Source organism: Microcaecilia unicolor, chromosome 4 (genome assembly GCF_901765095.1).
Source record: "Microcaecilia unicolor chromosome 4, aMicUni1.1, whole genome shotgun sequence".
Classification (NCBI taxonomy): domain Eukaryota; kingdom Metazoa; phylum Chordata; class Amphibia; order Gymnophiona; family Siphonopidae; genus Microcaecilia; species Microcaecilia unicolor.
The window spans coordinates 167,749,606-167,773,733 of NC_044034.1; the positions used below are offsets into that span (position 1 = coordinate 167,749,606).

General features: G+C 44.6%; 1 protein-coding gene across 4 annotated transcripts in view; it reads right to left on the reverse strand.

Annotated features, from left to right (window-relative positions):
• The window catches only part of PACSIN3 (protein kinase C and casein kinase substrate in neurons 3), an 80,198-nt gene that overhangs the window by 53,470 nt on the left and 2,600 nt on the right, over positions 1 to 24,128 (reverse strand). For all 4 annotated transcript variants that reach the window (XM_030200896.1, XM_030200897.1, XM_030200899.1 and 1 more), the window contains exon 2: positions 655 to 755. In XM_030200896.1, the coding sequence (XP_030056756.1) occupies positions 655 to 708 (54 nt within the window). In that variant the 5' untranslated portion in view covers positions 709 to 755. The remainder of the gene's footprint in view (positions 1 to 654; positions 756 to 24,128) is intronic.

The following is a 24,128-nucleotide window of genomic DNA, read 5'->3' on the forward strand; positions in this document are numbered from 1 at the left end:
TTTTAGCAGACAATGGAAAATGTACCCCCAAGTATCCCCTCAAAAAAGCCCTGAAAACAAGGGTCTTACCACCATTTCCGTCTCACTTCAAATATTCACATTTTGATGTGTCTTTTTTTTAATCCATGATATAAGATTTCACAATTGATTATTAACTTACATCAGTACTGCACCCTCAACCCACCTGTGTTTACAGTTCTACCACCATGAGGTCATCCCATATGACAATGTTTCCCATGTCCAGCCCTGGAGTATCTCTTGCCATTCAAGTTTTCAGGATATTCACAATGAATATGCATGAAAGAGATTTGCATATAATGGAGGTGGTATATGCACATCAAGTTTGTACATATTCATTGTGGATATCCTGAAAACCTGACTGACAAGGGGTACTCTAGGACTAGACTTGGGAAACACTGCCTTATGACATCTTTTCAGTGGACTATTGGTATCTTATTCCCCCCTTCTGTGCTCAGCTCAGATTAAAAAAAAAAATTCTTCTAAAGGATACTTCCAGGAGTTTGATCTCATTACATTTCTACTCATACAGTGTTCACTGTGGCTGAGCTCATTTGGTGTCATGCTTCTATGCTGTACATATAGCTATCCGTTTCCAATTTACACGACACACTAAAACATCTATGTGCATCTTACCTCCCAAAAGCTGCCTCCCAAAACTTCTCCTCCTGACTCATCCTCACTTGACATTGCCTCGGTACCCTTGCAGCAAAGAATTTTTGCAGCTTTTAATGTACCTATTTAAATTTTAAAAAAGAAAAAAAAGTGTTAATAGGATGGAGGACAAGGGGTGACATGAAGCTCCCAAAAAAATAGAAACACACAGTGCTGGTAGATAAGAGCACTTGAACCACCTAGTCTGCCTACTGCACTGAGCTACCACAGATCCTATTTGATCCAAGTTCTTCTCCCTACTCAGCCACGCCACCGGTTATCCCATGCATGCTTGAGTTGTCATAGTTTTGCCTCCTACCATCTCTGCAGAAGACCAGTCTGTTCCAGATGTCCACCACCCTCTCAGTAAACTGCTGCTTTGTATGTCTTACCTTCTCTCTGCTTGATATACCGACTCCCTACCCTTTAACTTCTCAATCGCTAAAAAATGCCATTCTCTGAAACCTTATTGGAGTTTGCTATGCTAAATATTCATATCTTATTCCCTCCCTTCTTCAGGTGCAAGAAAGAGCATGAAGGAAGAAGGTGGTAACGGGGGGCCTTTGGCAACAACTCAGAGTGAGAAAGCAGAACAGAGGGGTGCTGCAGAAGGGAGCCAAGCATCAAGCAGGCCCGTGACCCTTGTGCAGGCCTTTGAGTAAATTACACTCATTCGTAACTTATGTTTATGCAACAAAATGCCATATTGTGTCAAGCGCATGGTTAAAATATATGACTAGATTATAAAATGGTATACCAATTGCCAGGGTGGCACTATACGTAAAAAGATCAGCGTAGAGTCAAACAGGATAATACACAATTCAGACTTTTATGGACAGAAGTGTTGTGTCATGGGAAGGAGCAAAGTAAGGGAAAATTAGGTTCTTACCTTGGTAATTTTCTTTCCTTTAGTCATAGCAGATGAAGCCCATTACCTATGGGTTGTGTCCATCAACCAGCAGGGGGAGATAGAGAGCACTCAAATTTCACAGTGCCACATGGACAGCTAGCTCCACTGTCTCTTCAGTATTTGAAGCTTCCAAAGCAGTATAACAAACCGCAATGGGAATAACATGAACTTTCCTCACAGCGAACGATGGTCCCATAACAAGGGCATGAACTCAAAATGAATGAACACATCCTCCTGGAGGGAATAAACTTGTCCTCCTCTTTGTATTTATGGAGGGAATACAAACATCCTCCTGGAGGGAATGAACTCATCCTCCTATAAGTGAACAAGAATCCTGAAGACTGTTTTCCAACTTTCTCCCAAGGAAGGATTAGAACTTCAAGGAAACAAGAACAGAACCTGAAACAGATTCACATCATACAGACAAATCATACAGGGAGGACTCATGGCTTCATCTGCTATGACTAAAGGAAAGAAAATTACCAAGGTAAGAACCTAATTTTCCCTTCCTTTTCATCAAGCAGATGAAGCCATTACGTATGGGATGTATCAAAGCAATCCCTACATAGGGTGGGAACAAGTCACACCACGCGCTAGCACTTGTGCTCCAAAACGTGCATCCCTCCTAGCAGCCACATCCAGCCTGTAATGTCGGGCAAATGAGAGCTTTGAAGCCCATGTTGCTGCACTGCAAATCTCATGAAGAAAGAGTGCTCCAGTTTCAGTCCAAGAGGAAGAAATCGCTCTTGTAGAATGTGCCTTAAAGGCTACAGGCGGAGGCCGGCCGGCAAGCAGATAAGCTGAAAAGATAGTTCTTTGAGCCAGCGGGCAATAGTGGCTTTAGACGCTGGAGACCCTCTGCGAGAACCTGATAGTAAAACAAACAAATGATCAGAGGTCCTGAAAGAATTAGTAACTCGCAGATACTGCAACAGAGTCCTGCGCACATCCAACAGGTACAACTGCCCAAAGGATTCTGGAAACTCCTCCTTAACAAAAGAGGGTAGAAAAATAGGCTGGTTTAGGTGAAACGCTGAAACCACCTTAGGCATGAAGGAAGGCACGGTACGAACCGTGACCCCGGACTCTGAAAATTGCAGAAATGGGTCTCGACAGGACAGCGCCTGGAGTCCTGACACCCGTCTCGCCGAAGTAATGGCCACCAGAAAAACGGCCTTTAGTGTCAAATCTTTCTCTGAAGCGCGCCGTAGCGGCTCAAAAGGAGAACCCTGCAGAGCCTTCAAAACTAGCCCCAGGTTCCAAGCTGGACAAGGTGCCCGCACGGGAGAACGGAGCCGAAGCACCCCTCTAAGAAACCGTGCCACATCTGGATGAGCAGCTAAAGACACGCCTACAACCTTACTATGAAGGGAAGCCAATGCTGCCACTTGCACCCGCAGGGAATTATAGGCCAAGCCTTTTTGTACACCATTCTGCAAAAAGTACAGAATCGGCGAGACAGGAGCCCGCATGGGTGTGATCGCTTTTCAAACACACCAAGCCTCAAACTGGCGCCAGATCCTGGCATAAACCAGGAAGTGGACCGCTTGCGGGCCTGCAGGAGAGTGGAAATAACATTATTGGAATAGCCTTTGCCTCTCAATTGCGCCCTCTCAATAGCCATGCCGTAAGACCAAAACGGCAGGCGTCCTCCATGACCACCAGTCCCTGCGACAACAGGTTCGGTACCAGAGGTAAAGGAAGGGGAGCCTCCACTAGCATCTGTCGGAGGTCCGCATACCAAGGCCCCCTGGGCCAATCCGGGGCGATGAGAACCACTTCTCCTGGGTGAAACCGAATCCGCAGGAGTACACACCCTATCAAGGGCCACGGAAGGAACACATACCAGAGGCCAGGGTTGAGCCAAGGCATCCAACCCGGCTAAGCGAGGATCTCTCCATCTGCTGAAAAGCACGGGACTTTAGCAGTTGAGCTTGTCGCCATAAGATCCATTACGGGCTTGCCCATTTTGGCACATATCTGCAGGAATACTTCGTCTGCCAGTTCCCATTCCGCTGGATCGATTTGATGCCTGCTTAGATAATCAGCTTGCACGTTGCTCTGACCTGCAATGTGAGCTGCCAACAGAAACTGTAGATGCAGCTCGGCCCAGTGGCAAATCTGTTCGGCCTGCGCTCTGCATTGAGTGCCACCTTGTTTGTTTATGTAGGCCACTGTTGTCGTGTCGTCCGACATCACTCTGACAGCCAATCCTTCCAGGGTCACTTGAAAGGCCAGAAGCGCCTGAAACACCGCTTTCAACTCTAGGCGATTGATGGACCACTCCGACTCGTCGGGTGTCCAAAGACCCTGGGCATGCTTCCCCTTGCAATGTGTGCCCCAGCCCTTCAGGCTGGCATCTGTCACCACTAGGCACCAATCGGGGAGCGCCAGCGGCATTCCTCGCCAAAGCATGCTGTCTGAGAGCCACCACTCCATGTTGAGTCGGGCCGCAGGGAGCCAAGAGAGTCTGCATTGATAATCCTGAGATACTGGAGACCATCGTTGAAGCAGGGAATACTGTAGAGGTCTCAGGTGCGCTCTCGCCCAGGGCACCAAATCCAAGGTGGCCGTCATCGATCCCAACAGCTGGACAATGTCCCAAGCTCGCGGGCGAGGCATCCTCAGGAGCAGACGGACCTGATTTTGAAGCTTGCACCGCCTTCGCTCGGGTAGGAATACATATCCCGAGACTGTGTCGAACCGTGCCCCCAAATATTCTAGAGATTGCGAGGGGGTCAGGTGACTTATGGCTACATTGACGACCCAGCCCAGAGATTGCAGTACTGAGACCACTCTGGCTGTAGCTTGATGGCTCTCTGTTGCGGAGTCCGCTCTGATGAGCCAGTCGTCTAGGTACAGGTGAACCCGGATACCTTCTCGCCTGAGAAAAGCAGCTACTACCACCATTACCTTGGAAAAGGTTCGGGGAGCTGTGGCGAGGCCAAAAGGCAAGGCCCGAAACTGGAAATGTTTTCCCATCACCGCAAACTGCAGAAACTTCTGGTGCGGGGGCCAAATTGGAATGTGCAAGTAAGCTTCTTTCAGGTCCAGAGACGTGAGAAACTCTCCTGGCTGTACCGCTGCACTGACGGAGCGCAGGGTTTCCATGTGAAAATGCCGCACTCTTAGGGACTTGTTTAATTCTTTTAAGTCCAGAATAGGGCGAAAAGACCCACCTTTTCGCGGCACCACAAAGTAAATGGAGTAGCGGCCGCAGCTGAAATCGGCGGGAGGCACCGGGGGGAAACCACCCCAATGTGAATCAAGCCTTGTAAGGTCTCCTCTACCGCCGCCCGTTTGGCGGCAGAACCGCATCGGGACTCCACAAACACGTCTCTTATCGGGGCATCGAATTCTATTCGATATCCTTCTCTGATCAGGTCCAAGACCCACTGATCTGAGGTAATCTTGGCCCACTCCTCGAGAAAGAGGGAAAGACGTCCTCTTATAACAGGAATCGAGGAGGGGGCCGGCACACCATCGAGAGGGTCGCCCTTGAACTCCAGGTCTTGAGCCTGCTGCTGCGGAACGTTTGTCCGAGCGAAAGGAGTTCCTCTGCTGAAAACCGGCCACGAGAAGTGGACCCAGCAGAATGCCCCGGGCGGTATCTTCTAGTTTCACGGAAGCGAGGTCTATAAGAGAAGTGAACCGCCTGACCCTTGGAGGGAGGCCGTGGCCTATCCTCGGGTAAGCGCTGGGGTTTAGCATTTCCCAGGCTTTTCACAATTTTCTCCAACTCCTCACCCAACAGGAGAAGGCCTTGAAAGGGCAACTTCACCAACCTTTGCTTAGAGGCCATGTCCGCCGCCCAATGTCGTAGCCACAGAAGACGGCGAGCCGCCACTGCTACAGCCATCTGTTTAGCCGAAGCTCTGACAATATCATAAAGGGCGTCAGCCAAAAAGGACAAGGCCGACTCCATTCGCGGAGCCACTTCAGACAAGGGCTCCGCTCCACCACCGGGCTGTTCCACTGCCTGTTGCAACCATGCCAGGCAGGCTCCAGCAGCATAACAACTGCATGCAGACGCCCGAATAGTAAGACCAGCAATTTCAAAGGACCGTTTAAGTGCTGATTCCAGTCTATGGTCTTGCATGTCCTTCAGGGCAACACCTCCTTCAACCAGGAGGGTAGTTCTCTTTGTCACAGCTGTGACTAGGGCATCCACCTTAGGCATTGCAAAGCGAACCAAATGCTCCTCACTCAGAGGGTATAATTGCCCCATAGCCCTGGAAACTTTCAAAGGTCCGTCGGGTCAGCCCATTGAGCTGAAATAAGCTCCTGGATGGAGTCATGCAAAGGAAAGGCTCGATCAGGCTTTTTGGTACTTGCCATCCTCGGATTTCCAGAGGAGGCCACGCCACTCCCAGGATCTTCAATAGAGAGGACCTGTAAGACAATCTGAAATAAGCACTGGCAGCTCCTCGCAGTGGAAAATCCTCACCGCGGACGGATCATCTGGATTCAGTGGCCCTTCTGCACCTTCCTCTGGCCACGAGGGCCTGCCAGACCCCTCAGAGTCACCACATCCCGACCACGGGGGGGGGGGGGGGAGGAAAGGGGGGTGTGCCACTCTCTGAAGGGGAATTTACCCTTCTGCGCTTCTCTTGCAGCCAGCTACCAGGGAAAAACGTCTCAGAGGGCAATCCCAGGCCTGCATCCACCGGAGGGGCAGTAAGGGGGGCCGTAGAAAACCCCTGTGGCTGAGCTCTTTTAAGCATATATGCATTATGAAGCAATAATACAAAGTCAGGGGAGAAAAACTCGCCCTGGGCACCCGGTTCCAATCCGGGGCTAGTAGCTCTTTGGCCAGCCTCAATTCGAGGGCCCCCTCCAGTCTCCAGACCCTCCGCCTCAGCAGGGGTCGCGCCATGTGGTGCTTTCAAAATGGCGCCTGCTGCCAGCTCCACTGAGCGGGAAGAATCATTGCTCGCCATGCTCGGGCCGGCTCTTATGCCTGAACAGCACGTTTTACTGAGCCCCGCTGCTGATCTGCGCTTGCCACACTTGGAACAGCGCTTAACACTCTCTGCAGCCATCGCCGAAAAACGGCGGAAAATTCAAAATGGCGGCTTCGCACCAAAAACGTCCCGGAGGAGTCAGAAAACACTCTTACCTCACTGGACCGAGTATACAAGCTCCGGTCACGCTGTAGAAACTGAAGAAAACCTCTTGCTTTTTTTTTTTTTTTTTTTTTTTTTTTTTTAACGCTGTGAGGAAAGCAGAGAAAACAGCAAAAGAGGCAATCAAATCAACTCCGGAGGTACAGAACAGTGGGAAAGGCAGGGAAAGGCGAACCAATGTGCCTGCATCCACCAAGTATAGAGTGGGAAAGAGCAGGGAAAAGTGAAACTAATGTGCTCACATCCACTGGGGGGGGGATGGGTAAGGCAGGGAAAGGGCTAACCTATGTGCCTTTAAAGTGAAGGGGCCTTTAAAGTGAAGCTGCTATAGCCTCTAACACCTCGGCTAACAACTGGCAAGCCAGGAGCCACCCCCAGGCAGATTTTTTAAGGAGCTTGATCAAGCTGCAACCACCCTGCTTGGGGAGATAGAGAATACTGAAGCGGCAGTGGAGCTAGCTGACCATGTGGCACTGTGAAATTTGAGTGCTCTCTATCTCCCCCTGCTGGTTGATGGACACAACCCATACATAATGGCTTCATCTGCTTGATGACAAGCAATCTGGCTATATTACTGCTCATCTGGATAGTATGAACAGAGAGTGACATACTAACCGTTTTGGTAACATTAATGGAAGATTTCAAATAACTCCTGCTGAGTTACCTCCCTAGCATGTCCTGCTGAGACAACTACCCAAAACAAACTGGCTCAGCAGGACATGCTAGGGAGGTAAATTATCTGAATACCATAAGTGACCAGAGGGTAAATACTTCAGATCCAGACTCTACTAGTAAATGAGGTAGTGGTAATAGGATCACTAAGGAATAGTGACCACAATTAAACAAATTTGTCAGCACTGGAAGGAAGATGCTTAAAAACAAAAAAGAACTCCTGCGACAGCAGTTGTAGAAAGAGAAAGGGAGACTGATAAAATGAAGGTTGGGTGGGTGGGGAGGACTAAAAGGATGATTTTCCAGAGTCAAACATTCACATGGGGTATGAAATTATGTAAAAGCAGACCATTTCTGAAAACCAGATAAATATATTCCATACATTTAAAAAAAAGGTTTAAACCAAATAGCCACCATGGTTTAATAGCAAGGTAGAAGAGGTGGTAACAGTCAAAGGGCATCTTTCAGGAAATAGAAGTCAGAATAATGAAGGAAACAGTGTTTGGCACAAACACTGGCAAGTTAGAAAAAAAAAAAAAAAGTTAGGCCAAGAAAGACTTTGAAAAGAAGCTTGATATAGAGGCAAAAATCTATTTCAAGTATCTCTGAAGCCAGAAGCTTATGATGGAGTCTGTTGAACAACTGGATGACCAGGGAGTAAAAAGAGCACTTAGGGAGAATAAGGCAGTAGCAGAAAAACTAGATTTCTTTTCCCGAGTCATTATTGTTGGGATTATAGTGATGATCTGAAGCAACTAATGCACATAACTATAAATCTAGAAGAAGATTAAAGATCAATTGAGAAACTCAAGAGTAAAATAAATAAAACAAAGCTAGGACCAATGGTATTCACCCAGAGTCCTGAAAGAGTTCACATATGAAATTGCTAATCTGTGTGAAAAGGCTTCCAACTTCCTCTTACAGACGAGTCCACTTAGCTGTGGATATAATATTCACAAGTCTCCCAGGCAGGTAACCAAAACAACAAATACAGATTGTGTTTAACCAGCTGGATTAGTGCTGAAGGTTATCAACTTTCTGCTTAATACCAGTTCTTCCATTTTTATCTGTAATTCTCCATCACTAGTGTCAAACACTTACAAATGAAGTTAAGTGATAGGCCATTTCCCATAGAAATATTACCAAGAAACTTCTGCTACAAACCATTGAGAGAGACTATCACGCAAACAGTATCTTTAAAATATAAATACTTTCAGGTTCCCCACAGTTCACCTACAGTTCTTGGTTTACCCTAGCTCTTAGGCCTGCCTGCTTAGGGTCTCTCTCAGCTCCAATTCAAAACAGCAATTCATAGATGGAAAAGCTGTTCCCAGTTTCAGCCCTCAACCATGCTCCTTCCTAGCAGGCAATCCAGCAGGAACCAGTTTCACAAACAGTAATCTTTTCCTTACCAGCTTGCTCTTGAATGTGACCTACTTGGGTTCTGAACATACCTTCCACACTTTCCTTCCCTTCCCCCTCTGGCTTTACTAGGTTAATTGCCAGGTTCTTCCCAGTGTTGCCAGGTAGTCGTGGAAAAACAAACGCATTTCCGCTAAAAATAAGCCCAAAACAAGTGATAACAGTTCAAAAACAAGCACCAAAATAAGCTTTTCTTTTTTTTTTTTTTTTTTAACATACTGTGAAGTTTAATCATATGCTAGAACACTCACCCAGTTACTTCCCTTCCAACTACCAGGCACTACAGAAACTGGAATCAGTGCTTATCCTGACCCTCTTCTGCACCATTAGCGCCTGGTGTCCTGTCCCAGGAGACCGCAGCTCAGCCAATTGCAAAATGCCAGAGTTGTGGCTCAGGCCGCTGACAGCATATGCAAGTCGTTCTGCTCACATAAGCTGTCAGCACCAACAAGCCCAAAAATAAGGTAGCTGCAAGTTTAAAAACAAACAAAAATAAAAACTCACAGGAAGAAAAAAAAGCGAGGTTGGCAACACTGGTTCTTCCACTTTCATGGACTTGTCACCGAAACTCCATTCCTTCTGTTGCAGGCCATCCACCCCGTTATAGTCTCCTCCAAATGAGTCACCTGTGCATAGGTGCCAGATCTGTGTGCGCTTGAGCACCCTAAATATTGAGCAAACCTCTTTACCGAGACCATGGAATACTGATTTGAGTTTAGCAGCCTCAATTTTGAAAAGTTGGCTCCTTTGCACCTGTGTTACCTGTAACTGCTTTCTGTTCGGAAGCCCCGACCACTCTACTCTCAGGGATTCCTCTGACAGAGCCCCTCCTATTCGAGAATTCCCTCTGGTGCCTTCCTTCACCCCTAGGGATGGAGAGGAAAGTAGTTTTGTCTACCCTTCCAATACTATTTGCTCTGTGGATTATAGCCTTTAACCTTCCATGGGACCAAAGAGTTTTCCTCTCAGCTTTATACCCATCACTAATAATCTTACCTTTCATTCACAACATAATGTTAATTTTAAAGAGGGCTCCAGGGGTAATCTGGGCAACTACAGCTTGACATTGAAGCTATTAAAAGGGAATACAAGGGAGGGAACTAGAAATTGAATACAGAAAATTTGCAGGTAAATGACAACAGAAATTACAGGGTAACATTACAGGTAACACACTGAAATCCAGCCTTAAAATCATAATCATGACGATGGTTTCTAGTAAGTTATAGGAAATGCAATATAAAATCTTAGAAAGCATATAATTTTGCCACATACGCCTTTATGGCCAATATCAGCAAGTGAGTCAATTGCCTCAAGCATCATAGCAGTCTGAAGCTGCACAACAGTTCAGCTTTTTTGGAAAAATGTGCATCGCCGCTCCTCTGATATCTGGGTTGTACTGCAACTCCCAACCCATGGTACCTTTTTGAAAGGGAAAGGGAAGGGATAGGACTTGATATACCGCCTTTCTGTAGTTACAATCAAAGCGGTTTAGATATTGCATACAGGTAGCTATTTTGTACCTGGGGCAATGGAGGATTAAGCGATTTGCCCAGAGTCACAAGGAGCTGCACTGGAAATCAAACTCAGTTTCCCAGGATCAAAGCCCGCTGCACTAACCACTAAGCTACTGTCAGGTTCTCAGGTTCAGAGCCCGCGGGACTGGGCTCTGGAGCAAACGTGAGCCCTTGGGCTGCTGACGAGGAGCGACAGCAGCAGGCAAAACCCACCAACCAACACTGGGTAAACACACCGGCAGGGACTGCAGGCACTGCCCAGCGAACCGGAACACATGGACTGGAATCCCCCGGACTGGAGGACACAGGACTGGAACACTGGACTGCAATCCCCCGGACTGGAACACACACCGGACCGGAACACACTGGACTGGTCCCCCGGACTGGAACACGGGACTGGAGCACACTGGACTGGTCCAACAGCTTCACCTGTACTTAGCTACTAAGCTCCCCAAGAGTTGAGCTCCTGGGTTCGAGTAGTCGACAGGACTTACTGGATACCGGATGACATAGGGACCAGGACTGGAAACAGAAGTGCTCCTAACCCTAAACTAGCAGGAGTGTTCCTAACAGTAAACTGACAAAAGGACTTCCTAAGCCCTATACTAAAACAGGAGCTCCTAATCCCTGCTCAAGAAAGGGACTTCTTAAGCCCTAAACTAACAGAGCAGGGAACTAAACACAAAGCTAACACAGGTGCTACTAAGCACCAAGCTACAAGCAGAGCTTTACACTAATAAGCTAAACACAGAACTAACCAGCTACCTAAGCACTGCTCTAGCAAGCTAGATACAACTAACAAGGTGCTTCCTAAGCACTACTCTGGCAAGCAACCAGAAGAGCTCCTAGCACTAAAAGGGAAGACAGGGGAGCCACAAGGAAAAAGCAGTGAAGCTAACACATAAGCCAAAAGTGATTCTAAATCACCAAACACCAACAGCAAAGACTGCAATGCTCCCAATAGCACAAACACCAGAAGTACTTCTAACAGCAAACTCTGCAGTGTTCCTAACAACACCAAACCCTGAAGTACTTCTATCAGCAACAGAGCTTCCAAAGCCCTACACACAGCAATGCTTCCAAAACCAAGAGGGAAAAGCAGGGGCACCATAAGGGAAAAGCAAGAAAGCTAAACACACAGTCACCAGTGCACACTGCACTAACACTAACCTGGACCTTAGCAAAAGCAAGCAGGGAAACTAGACACAGAGTCAGAAGTGCACACTGCACCACCCTACCTAAAGCAAACACCACCGTTGCAAAGGCCCTGAAGGAAACAAGACCACTTCCTTATCAAGGCCCTCCCTGATGATATCACACTCCCTAGACCTAGGCAAAAGCACACTGACCCAGAGAGGCCCAACCCACACCAATGCAAAACCGTGAAACACTTGAAGCCAGTACACCCAAAGAGAGGTAGAGCAACTCAGGCAACACACAGCTGTAGTAAAGTAAAACAATTAACCCCATGCTGCTGGAAGCTGCCAGCACAGAGAGACAGAGCCAGCTCAGAAAGGACAGAGAAAAGAAACAGAAGCCAGCTAAGAAGCTGACCCCCAGGAAAGAGGTAAGTTTGAGAGGGGTTCAGACCCCAATCATAACAGCTACCAACTTAGAGGCAGATGCACTAAACGTTTTTCATCGTTAAATGAGCCCTCGGGGAAGAATTTCCGATCCTTTCCATGCACTTAAGCCTATTTTCCGACGACAGTAGCAGCTAACGAAAACGGAATGGAGATGAGCAATTAGTGTGAAAACCCCATTGAAACGACATGCACTAACCTTTTCCGATTGCCTTTACGCAGGAAAAAGGCAGGAAAACTAACGAGAGGTCTGGACCTCTCGTTAGGACAGCTCCGTGGCAGGAAAAAGTGTTAAGTGAAAAAATAAACAAACTTTGAGCCAATCCCAGCGCATTAGCAGAGCTAAAAGCGCTGTGATTGGTCCAAAGGACCTCAGAAAACACATAAAAAATAAAACTAAAAAAGGATCGGGAGGGGGCAAGGGCGCTCATCAGGAGCGTCCTGTACGGACGGCCTTGCCCCCCCCCCGCTCCCCACTTTCCGCCGCTCCCCCCACCCCGAAAAAGCAAAATTGTAGCAGCCCCTGCCCCCCTCCCTTCCTCACTACTCTCAGCTCCGCCTCCCGACATCCTCCGTCTGTGCCCCGCCCCCTTTGGGGGTCGTCGCCGCCATTCCCCTTCTCCATCGGGCCCCCCTCCCTCTTACCGGGCCCGTGCAGCGCCTCTCTCCTCTGTCCGAAGGCGCTGCACGGGCAAGAAGAACGCTGAATCAGCTGATGCCTGCCTTCGCGATGGCACGTCTTTCTCCTGCTGCGCCCGCCCCTGTCTGACGTCAGTTACTGACGTCAGACAGGGGCGGGCCCAGGAGGAGAAAGACGCTCTATCGCGAAGGCAGGCATCAGCTGATTCAGCGTTCTTCTTGCCCGTGCAGCGCCTTCGGACAGAGGAGAGAGGCGCTGCACGGGCCCGGTAAGAGGGAGGGGGGCCCGATGGAGAAGGGGAATGGCGGCGACGACCCCCAAAGGGGGCGGGGCACAGACGGAGGATGTCGGGAGGCGGAGCTGAGAGTAGTGAGGAAGGGAGGGGGGCAGGGGCTGCTACAATTTTGCTTTTTCGGGGTGGGGGGAGCGGCGGAAAGTAGGGAGTAGGGGGGGGGGGCAAGGCCGTCCGTACAGGACGCTCCTGATGAGCGCCCTTGCCCCCTCCCGATCCTTTTTTTAGTTTTATTTTTTTATGTGTCAATTCAATTTGCCATGTGCTTGTGATTTGACTGTTTGTGGCATGCGCAGAGCAGCTAACATAACGCTTGGCTGCTCTGCGCATGATTTGGGGGCCGATTAACGATGTGTATTGTGATTCTTTGATACATTCTACGTTTCAATACCGATTCCAGCATGTGTGACTTTTTTTTTTGGTGCATTTTTCGTTATTTTAAAATCGTTAGGGACTTTAACGATTTAGATTTTTTTACGTTTGGTTGCTGCATCTGCCTCTTAGAGGGAAAGGACCCTGTACGTCTTCTTGAAGTATCCTAAACTGGAAGGTGCCTGAAGCCCCTTCGTAGCCCCAGTAACACATGCTGACAATTCAATATTTTTCAATTCAGAGCAGATTACAAAAATACATAAAGCACAAAGTAACATACAATATAAAATCATAAAACAAGACAATTAAAAAAAAAAAAAAAATCAAATTTCACAGCAGGTATTTCCTAAAAAGACAAGTTTTCAACTTGACGCAGAATAGCATATAGCTCTTAACATTCCTAATAGTAGTTGGGAGGAGATTCCATAACTCCACTCCTTTACCAACTAATGAATGTTACTCTGTAGATTGCAACCTCCAGTGGACCTTAGTACATTTTACCAATGTAAATTTCATTTAGTGAATGCAGGCATCTTGAAGGAGTGTAGAGCATTACATCTATTACAATGGTAATAAATATCAAAACACAGAAAAGAAATTAAGATACCTTTTATTTGAACTTAATACATATTTTGATTAGCTTTCGAAGGTAACTTCTTCAGATCGCAAATAAGCAAATGTTGACAAATATCAGAATATAAAGTGAAACACAGAGGCATTCCAATGAGGGTGGATGAGATACAGAGAGATGTATGGCAGATAAGAGTGACAAAGCAGTAGAATTTATGGTTTATAGTGGGATAGAAAGCCCAGATCTTTGTTAAATCCTGTCTGATGGGTGTCAAAATATATCATTTTGACTTCAAAGGTCTTATGTTCCTGGATTGTCTTAAAATTTCCTTTTAGTGTTCTTACCATAAGATCATTGATGCAATGTTCCAGTTTTGTAAAGTGCTGTCCCACAGAGGGGACAATGGAATGGAATGGCATGCTGTCAATACAAAGAAATCAATGCAATAGAGGAAGTTTCAATCACTTTATGAGCCTTTCTGGAATACCATTACTACTACTACAAATCATTTCTATAGCGCTACCAGTTGTACGCAGTGCTTCACAATTGAACATGAAGAAAAGACAGTCCCTGCTCAAAAGAGCTTACAATCTAAATCAGGACAGACAGGACAAATAAGGGATAAGGGTAGGACAGACAGATAGGACACATAGGGAAAAGGGACTATTGGAGAGAGGAAGAAAGATAAGGTTACGAGCAGGTGACAAGTTATGAATTAAAAGCAGAGTCAAACAGGTAGGCCTTTAGCCCGAATTTGAAGGCGGCCAGGGATGGAGCTTGACATAATGGCTCAGGAAGTCTATTTCAGGCATAAGGTGTGGCGATATAAAAGGAACAGAGTCTGGAGTTAGCGATGGAGGAGAAGGGTGCAATTAGGAGAGATTTGCCTAGTGAAAGGAGTTCTTGAGAAGGAGTGTAGGGAGAGATAAGGGTGGAGAGGTAGTGAGGGGCAGCAGAGTGAATGCACTTATAGGTTAATAAGAGGAGCTTGAACTGTATACGGAAACGGATAGGGAGCCAGTGAAGTGACTTCAGAAGAGGGCTGATATGGGCATAGCGACTTTGGCGAAATATTAATCGTGCAGCAGAATTGCAGTAGTCCAAGCGCGAGGTGATGAGTGTGGAAGAGGGTTCTGGTAGCGTGCTCAGAAAGGAGAGGGCGAATTTTGGCGATATTATAGAGGAAGAAACAACAGGTTTTAGCAATCTGTTGAATATGTGCAGAGAAGGAGAGGGAGGAGTCGAAGATGACCCCAAGGTTACGAGCAGATGAGACAGGAAGAATGAGCGTGTTGTCGACAGAAATAAAGAGTGGGGGAAGGGACATGACAAGTAAAGCTTATAGCAAAATTCCACATCAACAATATCCTTTGGGGTCTCATAATATGCTGCTGGCATTTGGGACTCTTAACCACCGAGATATTTGGAGGGGGAAGGAGGTAGTGGAGAGTCTTGAATCTGGGGACCAGTTGGTAACTAGTTTGTTTAATCTTTGGTTTGGATTTTATTATTGCTAAAAGATATATTATATACCCAGAGAAATGGCCACATGCTGCTTGAACTGTTTGTATATTGTTCTGAAAATCCAACAATTTTTTTAAATGGTTGAAGATATAGTAAAATTTACTGACCAAATAGACAACCATGGTCTTATCAAATTTATTCGATTTTTTTTTTAGGTGCAAACAAGTAGATAATGGTGGAAATAGCTGACATGGTTCGGATTTTCAGAAGGTATTTGACAATGTTTCTCATAAAAGGATCTTCAGGAAACTGAAGAGCCATGAGATAGGAGGCCATTCTCTTTTCTGGATTGCAAGCTGTCTAAAAGAGTAGGATTAAATGTGACCACCACTAGGAAAAGGTGACTAAAGTCTCCAGAAAAAAAAATAGAGTTAGAATTGTTAGAGCAAACAATTTGTAATGCAACAGTTCAAACCCCATCTTTCATGTGAAAACATAACTTTTACAGACTGCTTATGGACCCATTAAATGAAAGAACAGCTCCTCTAAACATTTTGATTTGCTACTTTAGTCATCTTTATTTCCCTCCTCAGAGACGGTCACAAATGGTCAGTTATCCACATGGAAAAGTAGGTAGTGGAGAGGGTCTGTATAGATCTTGTGCTATTGAACAGAGACAGTAGTGACAAGTGAGGTGATCAAATTTGTGGATGACACAAAACTAATCAAAGTTGTTCAAACGGCAGATGATTGCAAGGGTTTGTAGAAGGTTTGTGTAAGATGGAGAGTGTACATCTACAAGGCAGATTAAATTAAAAAATGCAAAGTGATGTACATAGGAAACAATCATTCCAACTACAAAATTTTCAGTGGTAGGAATCACCACCCAAGGAAGAGCTCTTGAAGTCACTGTGGACAACCTGTTGACATTTTCAGTTCAGTATGCCACGGCTGCTAAAAGGGCAAGTAGAATATTCATGATTTACAAAGGCATGGAGGTCAAAACTGAGACTAGTGTGTCTCTGCATAGGTCTCTGGTGTAACTACACTCAAGTATTGTGTGGAAATCTGGTTGCCCCATCTCAAAAAGGCCATAGCAGAACTTGAAGAGGTTCAGAGTCAACCAAAAAAAGTAATAGAGGGGATAGAACACCTCCCTTATGAAGAAATGTTAGTGCTTAAGGAGGACAGAGGGGTTATGGGTAGAGATTTATAAATTCACAGGTGGGGTAGAACTTATATAGGGAATGATATTTATCTTTTTAAAAACACTAAAACAGGAGGAAAAACTAAGCCAGCAGACTGAAAAATTCTAGAAAATTTTCACATAACACAATTAAGTTGTGGAATCTGTTGCTGGAGGATGTGATCAAGGTGACTTAACAGTGAGAGTAAAAAAAAAAAAAAGAGGCCTGAATAAGTTCCTTGAGGAAAGTTTATACAAATTATTAGCCAAAATAGACAAAGCTCATTACTATGATTAGCAGCTGTCCAGAGAAACCGATCTGCTTTTTGGGATCTGCTGGGTACTTTGCAAAAGGACTGACCACTACAGGAGACAGGATGCTGGGCTTGTTGGACCTTAGTCTGACTCAATACAGCTTTTCTTATATGCTTATGCTCTTATCTTGGCATTCCATGTAACAGAAGCCTGGAGACCTGGAAAGTAAATTTAAACTTGGCTATAAACCAATCAGAAAAAAACAAATCTAAAAATAGAGGTGTGGCCACAGAGGATTTCTGCTTCTGGAAATAAAAACTGGTCAGATTATAGGATCAAATTCCACAGGGAGTAGGAAGGAACAGCAAGAACCAAGGCTCAGCAAAGTCCTAATATGGACAAACACTAGACACTAGGGGTGGAGGGGTACCCAAGAGAAGAATGACAAATTAAGTGCACCCCGTTCTCCCAACTGAGGGCAATGGAGCACAAATGCACTTCCTCCACCTACAAGAGTTTCAAATCAGGGCGTTTCCAGTCAGCTGGCAAAATGCAGACATATCATGGGTTAATTTAATATATATTTGTCTGCTGGATGGATGCTCTCTGCCTCTTCCCACTCCTCCAAGTTATTAAAAGCTCTGTCCTGTGCTGCTTTCCTTGACTGCTGAAAAAGTTGAGTTGGAAGAACTGAAATCCTCCAAAAAACACACGCAGAGAGATCACCTTTCCAACTAGGAAGCCTATCCTTTGGGCTTCCATTTCAGTTGAAATGTATTAGCTGAAGAAATGGCACCATAAGCTTTCAGTCACAACATGCTTTTTTTATAAACCTATCCAGCATAGAACAGCTATCACAATTATAGTTTATTCACACTTTCTGTACCGCCCGAGCTGACTGGCAGATCTGGGCAGTGTACAAAAACTGCAGGAAAAGAACTACAATGTATTGACAGGAAAGGTAGTATCACTCAAACAGTAGCAGGCATTCAGCAAGGTTAAACAGGTAGTAAAATAATATAGGGGAGGTGAGAGAAAAGTAACATACAAAAAACAGGGGGGGGGGGGGGGGGGGGGGTGAAGGGACAGGAAAAGGGAGAAAAAAAAAAAAAACCTAGCCAGTTGTTGAAAAGCCTGGTCAAACAGCCATGCTTTCAGAAGCTTTTTACATTTCTTGAAAGATGTTTCAGACCTAAGGCTCAATGAAAGTGAATTCCATTGAGCTGTTGCTGCAAAGAAAAATGCACGGCAATCAGTACTTTCAAATTATGCACGTTTTGGATGGGGAAGCACCAGTCAATGATCATTTAAAGAGCGGAGAAGACGTGACGGTGAATATGGTATTGTGAAAACAAAGGTAATCTGGGTAACCAGTTCTACATGCCTTAAAAACAAGTGTGAGAATTTGAATACAATTCAATTGGGAGCCAATTCAATTTTTTGAGCAGAGGAGAAACATGATCAAACTTTCATGCATGGCAAATAAGTTTTTAATAGCCATGTTTTGCAATGATTGTAGCCTTTTTATATTTGCACGAGGGCATCCAAAGTAAACAATATTGCAATAATCTAACTTTGTTATGAATAATGACAGTACAAAAGAATGGAATGTATCTGCAGATCTAACATAACTGCCGGAGAATATAGAAGCTGGACTTCCATAGACTAGAGTGACAGTACGAGAAAATGGACTGTATCTGTATCAAAGAATCTGTGGATCGAATGTAACTGCTGGAGAATAAAGAAGCTGGACTTGCACAGACTAGAGATCGGAGTTGAAAAAGTAAGATCATAGTCAAATATAAAACCTAAATAATGGAAGGATTCAACAGGGGAGATTAAGGTCCCAAATAGATTCAAAGGGGTGGTGGGTATAGTAAGGCCACCAGGGAACCAGCAAGCCGTAGTTTTGGGGTTTTTTTTTATTAAAAACTAGCTTATAGTCAATTAACCAGTTAGATATCTGCGTTAAGAAGTCATGAAGAGGTCCCAGAACTGGGTTACATGGACCAGTGGGATACAGTAAGAGAACATCAGCGTAAAAATTAAATGATACTCCAGTAGTCTGGATCAACATGACAAGAGGATTTAAAAAAACAGATTGAACAGGAGAGGGGACAGAACTAAAGGGTGCTGTGAAGAAATAGAGAGAGGTGTAGCAACCTTATATGAATGATTAACGAGGAATGATGTGAACGCAGTTAAGACATTTGCACCTATTCCCAAAGTTGGCAAATGAGCTAACAATAGTTTGTGATTGACCAGATCAAATGCTGCTGTCCAGAGATATTGCAAGGACAGCTTTATGTTTTTCATGATTTGAGTAAATTTCGTTTAAGACTGCTGTGAGAACGGTCTCTGTACTATAATGTGGTGTGAAACCTGACTGCTTAGGATGGAGGGCGAGAGTTTTGTCACTGAAGGTGAATAGCTGATCAAATACTACTTTTTCCAAGAACTTTGGAAAGGAAATACAAATTGGATACAGAAGGTAGTGAGCAGGAATTTACAAATCTAATGAAGGTTTCTTTAAAAGAGGGCACACTATTGCCATTTTCCATGCTTTAGGCACACTTCCAGTGTTTAGACTGCTGTTAATGACTGAGAATTCTGGGTAGTAGGTTTAACTCAGGGAGAGTTAACCAAACCAATGGGAATGGGTCAAGACAGTAGTATGTAGGATGCATGGATTTTATTGTTTTAGATACAGAGAGAAGAGTTTGTTCCTGGAAAGAAAGGCAGAGTCATTTAAGGTTGATGCATCAAGGGGAGTTGAAATGAGTTTTAACTTTAGAAGAATGCAGTGTAGACAGCAACAAATCAATAAGATTTTGAACTTTGGTTGAGAAATACAGGGGAAAAAGTATCAGCTGGTGGTATTAGACTATTTACCTGCGGTGTAGATGTAGTACTACGGTTGGAAGTTACAGATGATTGTAAACAGTTCTTTGGGTCTATTGGGAGCTTTTTGCAATTGTTTTTTAAGAAAATTAAATTTAGCCATTTTAAAATTGTAATCTTTAAGTTTTGTATGAAAGATTAAAAAGATACTCTGCTTTTCTGAGTAGACTTTTTAATAATTGAAGACCACTGTGGTACCAAGGTTGCTTGCAAATGGTTTCATGGTGAGGCACAACCAAACCAATCAGCTGTTCATTATTTAAAGTTCAACACCCTTTCTAAAGTATTCAATCTAAACTATTTTAAATGAGTTTCACAGGCTGTTTTACTTCTTTTTGGGAATGGAGGGAGGTAAATTTATCCAAAAGCATTTGAATCTATACCTTGCTAATATCTTTACATGAAAGTTTGTGAGATTGTGTCATCTGAAGGAGAAATGTCTAACTCTCCCTACTGATTTCTGCCAAACTCCATGTGGGTTTTATTGACAGTTTCCATCTCAATCATCCATTTATGGTGGGCTCTTTGGAGCTCCTGGATCTCACACAGCATCTTTAAATGTCAGGTAACATGAAGGATTCAATGCTAACCACTGCAAGTAACATTTTAATGGCACCTGGAGACGTGGAGGAGTGGCCTAGTGGTTAGAGTGGTGGACTTTGGTCCTGGGGAACTGGGTTTGATTCCCACTGCAGGCACAGGCAGCTCCTTGTGACTCTGGGCAAGTCACTTAACCTTCCAATGCCCCAGGTACAAATAAGTACCTAAGCCGCATTGAGCCTGCCATGAGTGGGAAAGCGCGGGGTACAAATAAAAAAAAGTGACTTGTTTTCATTTTTTATTACTTCTTTCCAATTTTGGAGTATAATTTAATTTCATACTTTCATTTGAATAGTGATTTTTTTAAATGCCCATTATAGCATTTTAAAATGCGCTAAGTGCTTTGAACATATGCCTCTAAATCAACTTAAAATAAATGTTAAATCATAAGCAGTGCACATCACTTCAGCATGCACTACATTTTTTAAGGAGAGCACTCACAAATGACCATCCCTCTTAGCCACCCCCTACATCAGTCACTTTTCTTTTTCACTAGGTTCTCGTCTTATTTGCCAAACTTGCACCTAAAACAAGAAATTCTTCGGTCATATCTTGATAAGTAATGTGGAAAACTGTCCAGGTGCAGAGCTCCTGATTTGCTCTTCAACGATAGTATGTCTCCAGGTTACACCAAGAGTTACCTTGCTACTGTTCATGTGCTTTGTGTTCTAGGTTTTCTTTTGTCATTGCTGTTGCATTTTGACATCTTTTTCTTATCACCTCCAGGTCTCAGTATTTCCTCCACCTAGTACCAATCTGGTGGGAGGCACTGAATTTGAGGTACTTCTGCTTGGCCGGCTTAACCATTAGGCAACTAGGCTGTGACCTAGGGCAGCAGAAGCAAAACAACAGGTCTTAGCAATGCAAAAGAAGCATCAGTACATTTTTGCACCTGCAGAGAGGGTGGGCAGTTTTCAACTTGCTCATTTACCTGAGTGAATAACTTTTCAAAATTGCCCTCATTCTCACACACAAATACTACATTTTGCTTTTTTATTTATATTAGGACTAGTTAGGATTTTTTGTGGAAGGCATGATAATTATTGGCTTATCAAAATCTGGGGGGGGGGGGGGGGGGGGGAGCAGGGATCTACCTTCCTGACAGTTCGCTTAGGACACTCCCTTGCATATTTAAAAAACAATTTTAAATCATGAGCCAGCTGTCCTCAACACAGTCTCTAAGACCACAGACATTTCTGCTTTACAAGGTGAAGGGATTTTGTATTTAGCTTATACCTTTTTCACTTTTAGTCCAAGGCAAGTTACATTCAGGTCCTGTAGTTAATTTCCTGTCCCAAAGGTGTTACAATCTAAATTTGTACCTGAGGCAACAGAGGGTTAAGATCACAAGAAGCAGCAGTAAGATTTTAACCCAATTCTCAGCCTGCTGCTCTAATCACTAGTCATGCCAATACATCTGGTGTATTCAGAATATCTACAATCAAATTCAAGAGATATTTGTGGCCCTCCCTAGGATTTCCAACTGGATCCAGATTCGCCTGACAGGGTTGATCCAGTCCTTGGCCTACCCTAATACATGCAAGGACTTGTAGCCTTGCTTTTCTTAGGGAATACAATGAGGAAATCAGAAACACAAGTCCCTGCATGCAATGGGGTAAGCCCAGGACCGGTTCAGCACTGGTTGGCCAAATCTGGAGATAGTTGGCAATCCTACCCAAGGGGCCAACATACCAAGAAACTGCAGGCTCAACTGCAAAATTACTGCAGACTGAAGGTGCTGAGCAATGCAGAGGGGAATTGAAGGGCTTATTTCCAAAATGCTCTAAGACCAATGCAACTAATATAGAATTAACGGTTTTTGAAAATAAGCCCTTCAAATTGTGTGTTGGCATTAGCTCACGCAGGAAGACAGCTGCAGGTTGCATTTGTTTAATAAATCCTTGGAGACGGGAGAGGTTCCGTGGGATTGGAGAACGGCGGATGTGGCCCCTCTTCCCAAAAGTGGTGATAGGGAAGAAGCTGGAAACTACAAGCCAGTAAGCCTCACTTCAGTTATTGGAAAAGTAATGGAAGCGATGCTGAAGGAAAGGATAGTGAATTTCCTGGAAGCCAATAAGTTGCAAGATCCAAGACAACATGGTTTTATCAAAGGTAAATCGTGCCAAACAAATCTCTTTGAATTCTTTGACCGGAGAACTGAATCATGGACGTGCTATAGACATAATCTACTTAGATTTCAACAAAGCTTTTGACACGGTTCCCCACAGGAGGCTCTTGAATAAACCTGACAGGCTGAAGATAGGACCCGATGTGGTGAACTGGATTAGAAACTGGTTGACAGACATACGCCAGAGGGTGGTGGTTAATGGAATTCGCTCAGATGAGGGAAAGGTGAGCAATGGAGTGCCTCATTGGTGCTGGGGCCGATTCTGTTCAATATATTTGTGTGAGTGACATTGCTGAAGGGTTAGAAGGTAAAGTTTGCCTTTTTGCGGATGATACTAAGATTTGTAACAGAGTGGATACCCGGGAGGGAGTGGAAAACATGAAAAAAGATCTGCAGAAGCTAGAAGAATGATCTAAGGTTTGGCAATTAAAATTCAATGTGAAGAAACGCAAAGAGGCATATTTTCTAAGCACTTAGCCTTCCAAAGTTCCAAAGAAACCTATGGAACTTTGGAAGGCTAAGTGCTTTGAAAATGAGCCCCAAAGTGATGCACTTAGGGAATAGAAATCCACGGGAGACGTATTTGTTAGGCGGTGAGAGTCTGATATGTACAGACGGGGAGAGAGATCTTGGGGTGATATATCTGAGGATCTGAAGGTGACGAAACAGTGTGATAAGGCGGTGGCCGTAGCTAGAAGGTTGTTAGGCTGTACAGAGAGAGGTGTGACCAGCAGAAGAAAGGAGGTGTTGATGCCCCTGTATAAGTCATTGGTGAGGCCCCACCTGGAGTACTGTGTTCAGTTTTGGAGGCCGTATCTTGCTAAGGATGTAAAAAGAATTGAAGCGGTGCAAAGAAAAGCTACAAAATGGTATGGGATTTGTGTTATAAGACGTATGAGGAGAGACTTGCTGACCTGAACATGTATACCCTGGAGGAAAGGAGAAACAGGGGTGATATGATACAGACGTTCAAATATTTGAAAGGTATAAATCCGCAAACGAACCTTTTCCGGAGATTGGAAGGCGGTAGAACTAGAGGACATGAAATGAGATTGAAGGGGGGCAGACTCAAGAAAAATGTCAGGAAATATTTTTTCACGGAGTGGTGGATACTTGGAATGCCCTCCCGCGGGAGGTGGTGGAGATGAAAACGGTAATGGAATTCAAAAATGCGTGGGATAAACATAAAGTAATCCTGTTCAGAAGGAATGGATCCTCAGAAGCTTAGCAGAGATCGGGTGGCAGAGCCAGTGGTGGGAGGCGGGACTAGTGTTTGGTAGGCGGGGCTAGTGCTGGGCAGACTTGTGCCCTGAAAATGGCAGATACAAATCAAAGTCAGGTATACACATAAAGTAGCACATATGAGTTTATCTTGTTGGGCAGATTGGATGGACCATACTGGTCTTTCTCTGCCGTCATCTACTATGTTACTATGTATGCTAACAAGCTAATTAAGAATTCTGTGAAATGCAGAGAGTACACCACCCACTTCTGATGTTCACTGAGAGAATTTTTTCAATCCGGGGCTGCACGGAAGGTTCTGCAAGATTTCTTGTCAATCCTTCACATTTAAATGCTGTTTTTGTCTTCTTTTGCAAGCGGAAAGGCAGATGGTATTTGTTATGTTTTCTACAGACACTTACTGTATTAAGATATTTTGACATAAAAGGCAGATTGTAAGTAATGACATGCATGTATCCGAACAAACCCAAGTGTTGGCATACATTGGCACTTGTTCTTCTGCACTTAAATATGAGCCTGCAAAAACTGTTTGCACTTGAAATATTTGCAAGGCTTAAATTTAGGCATAGCAGAACAGG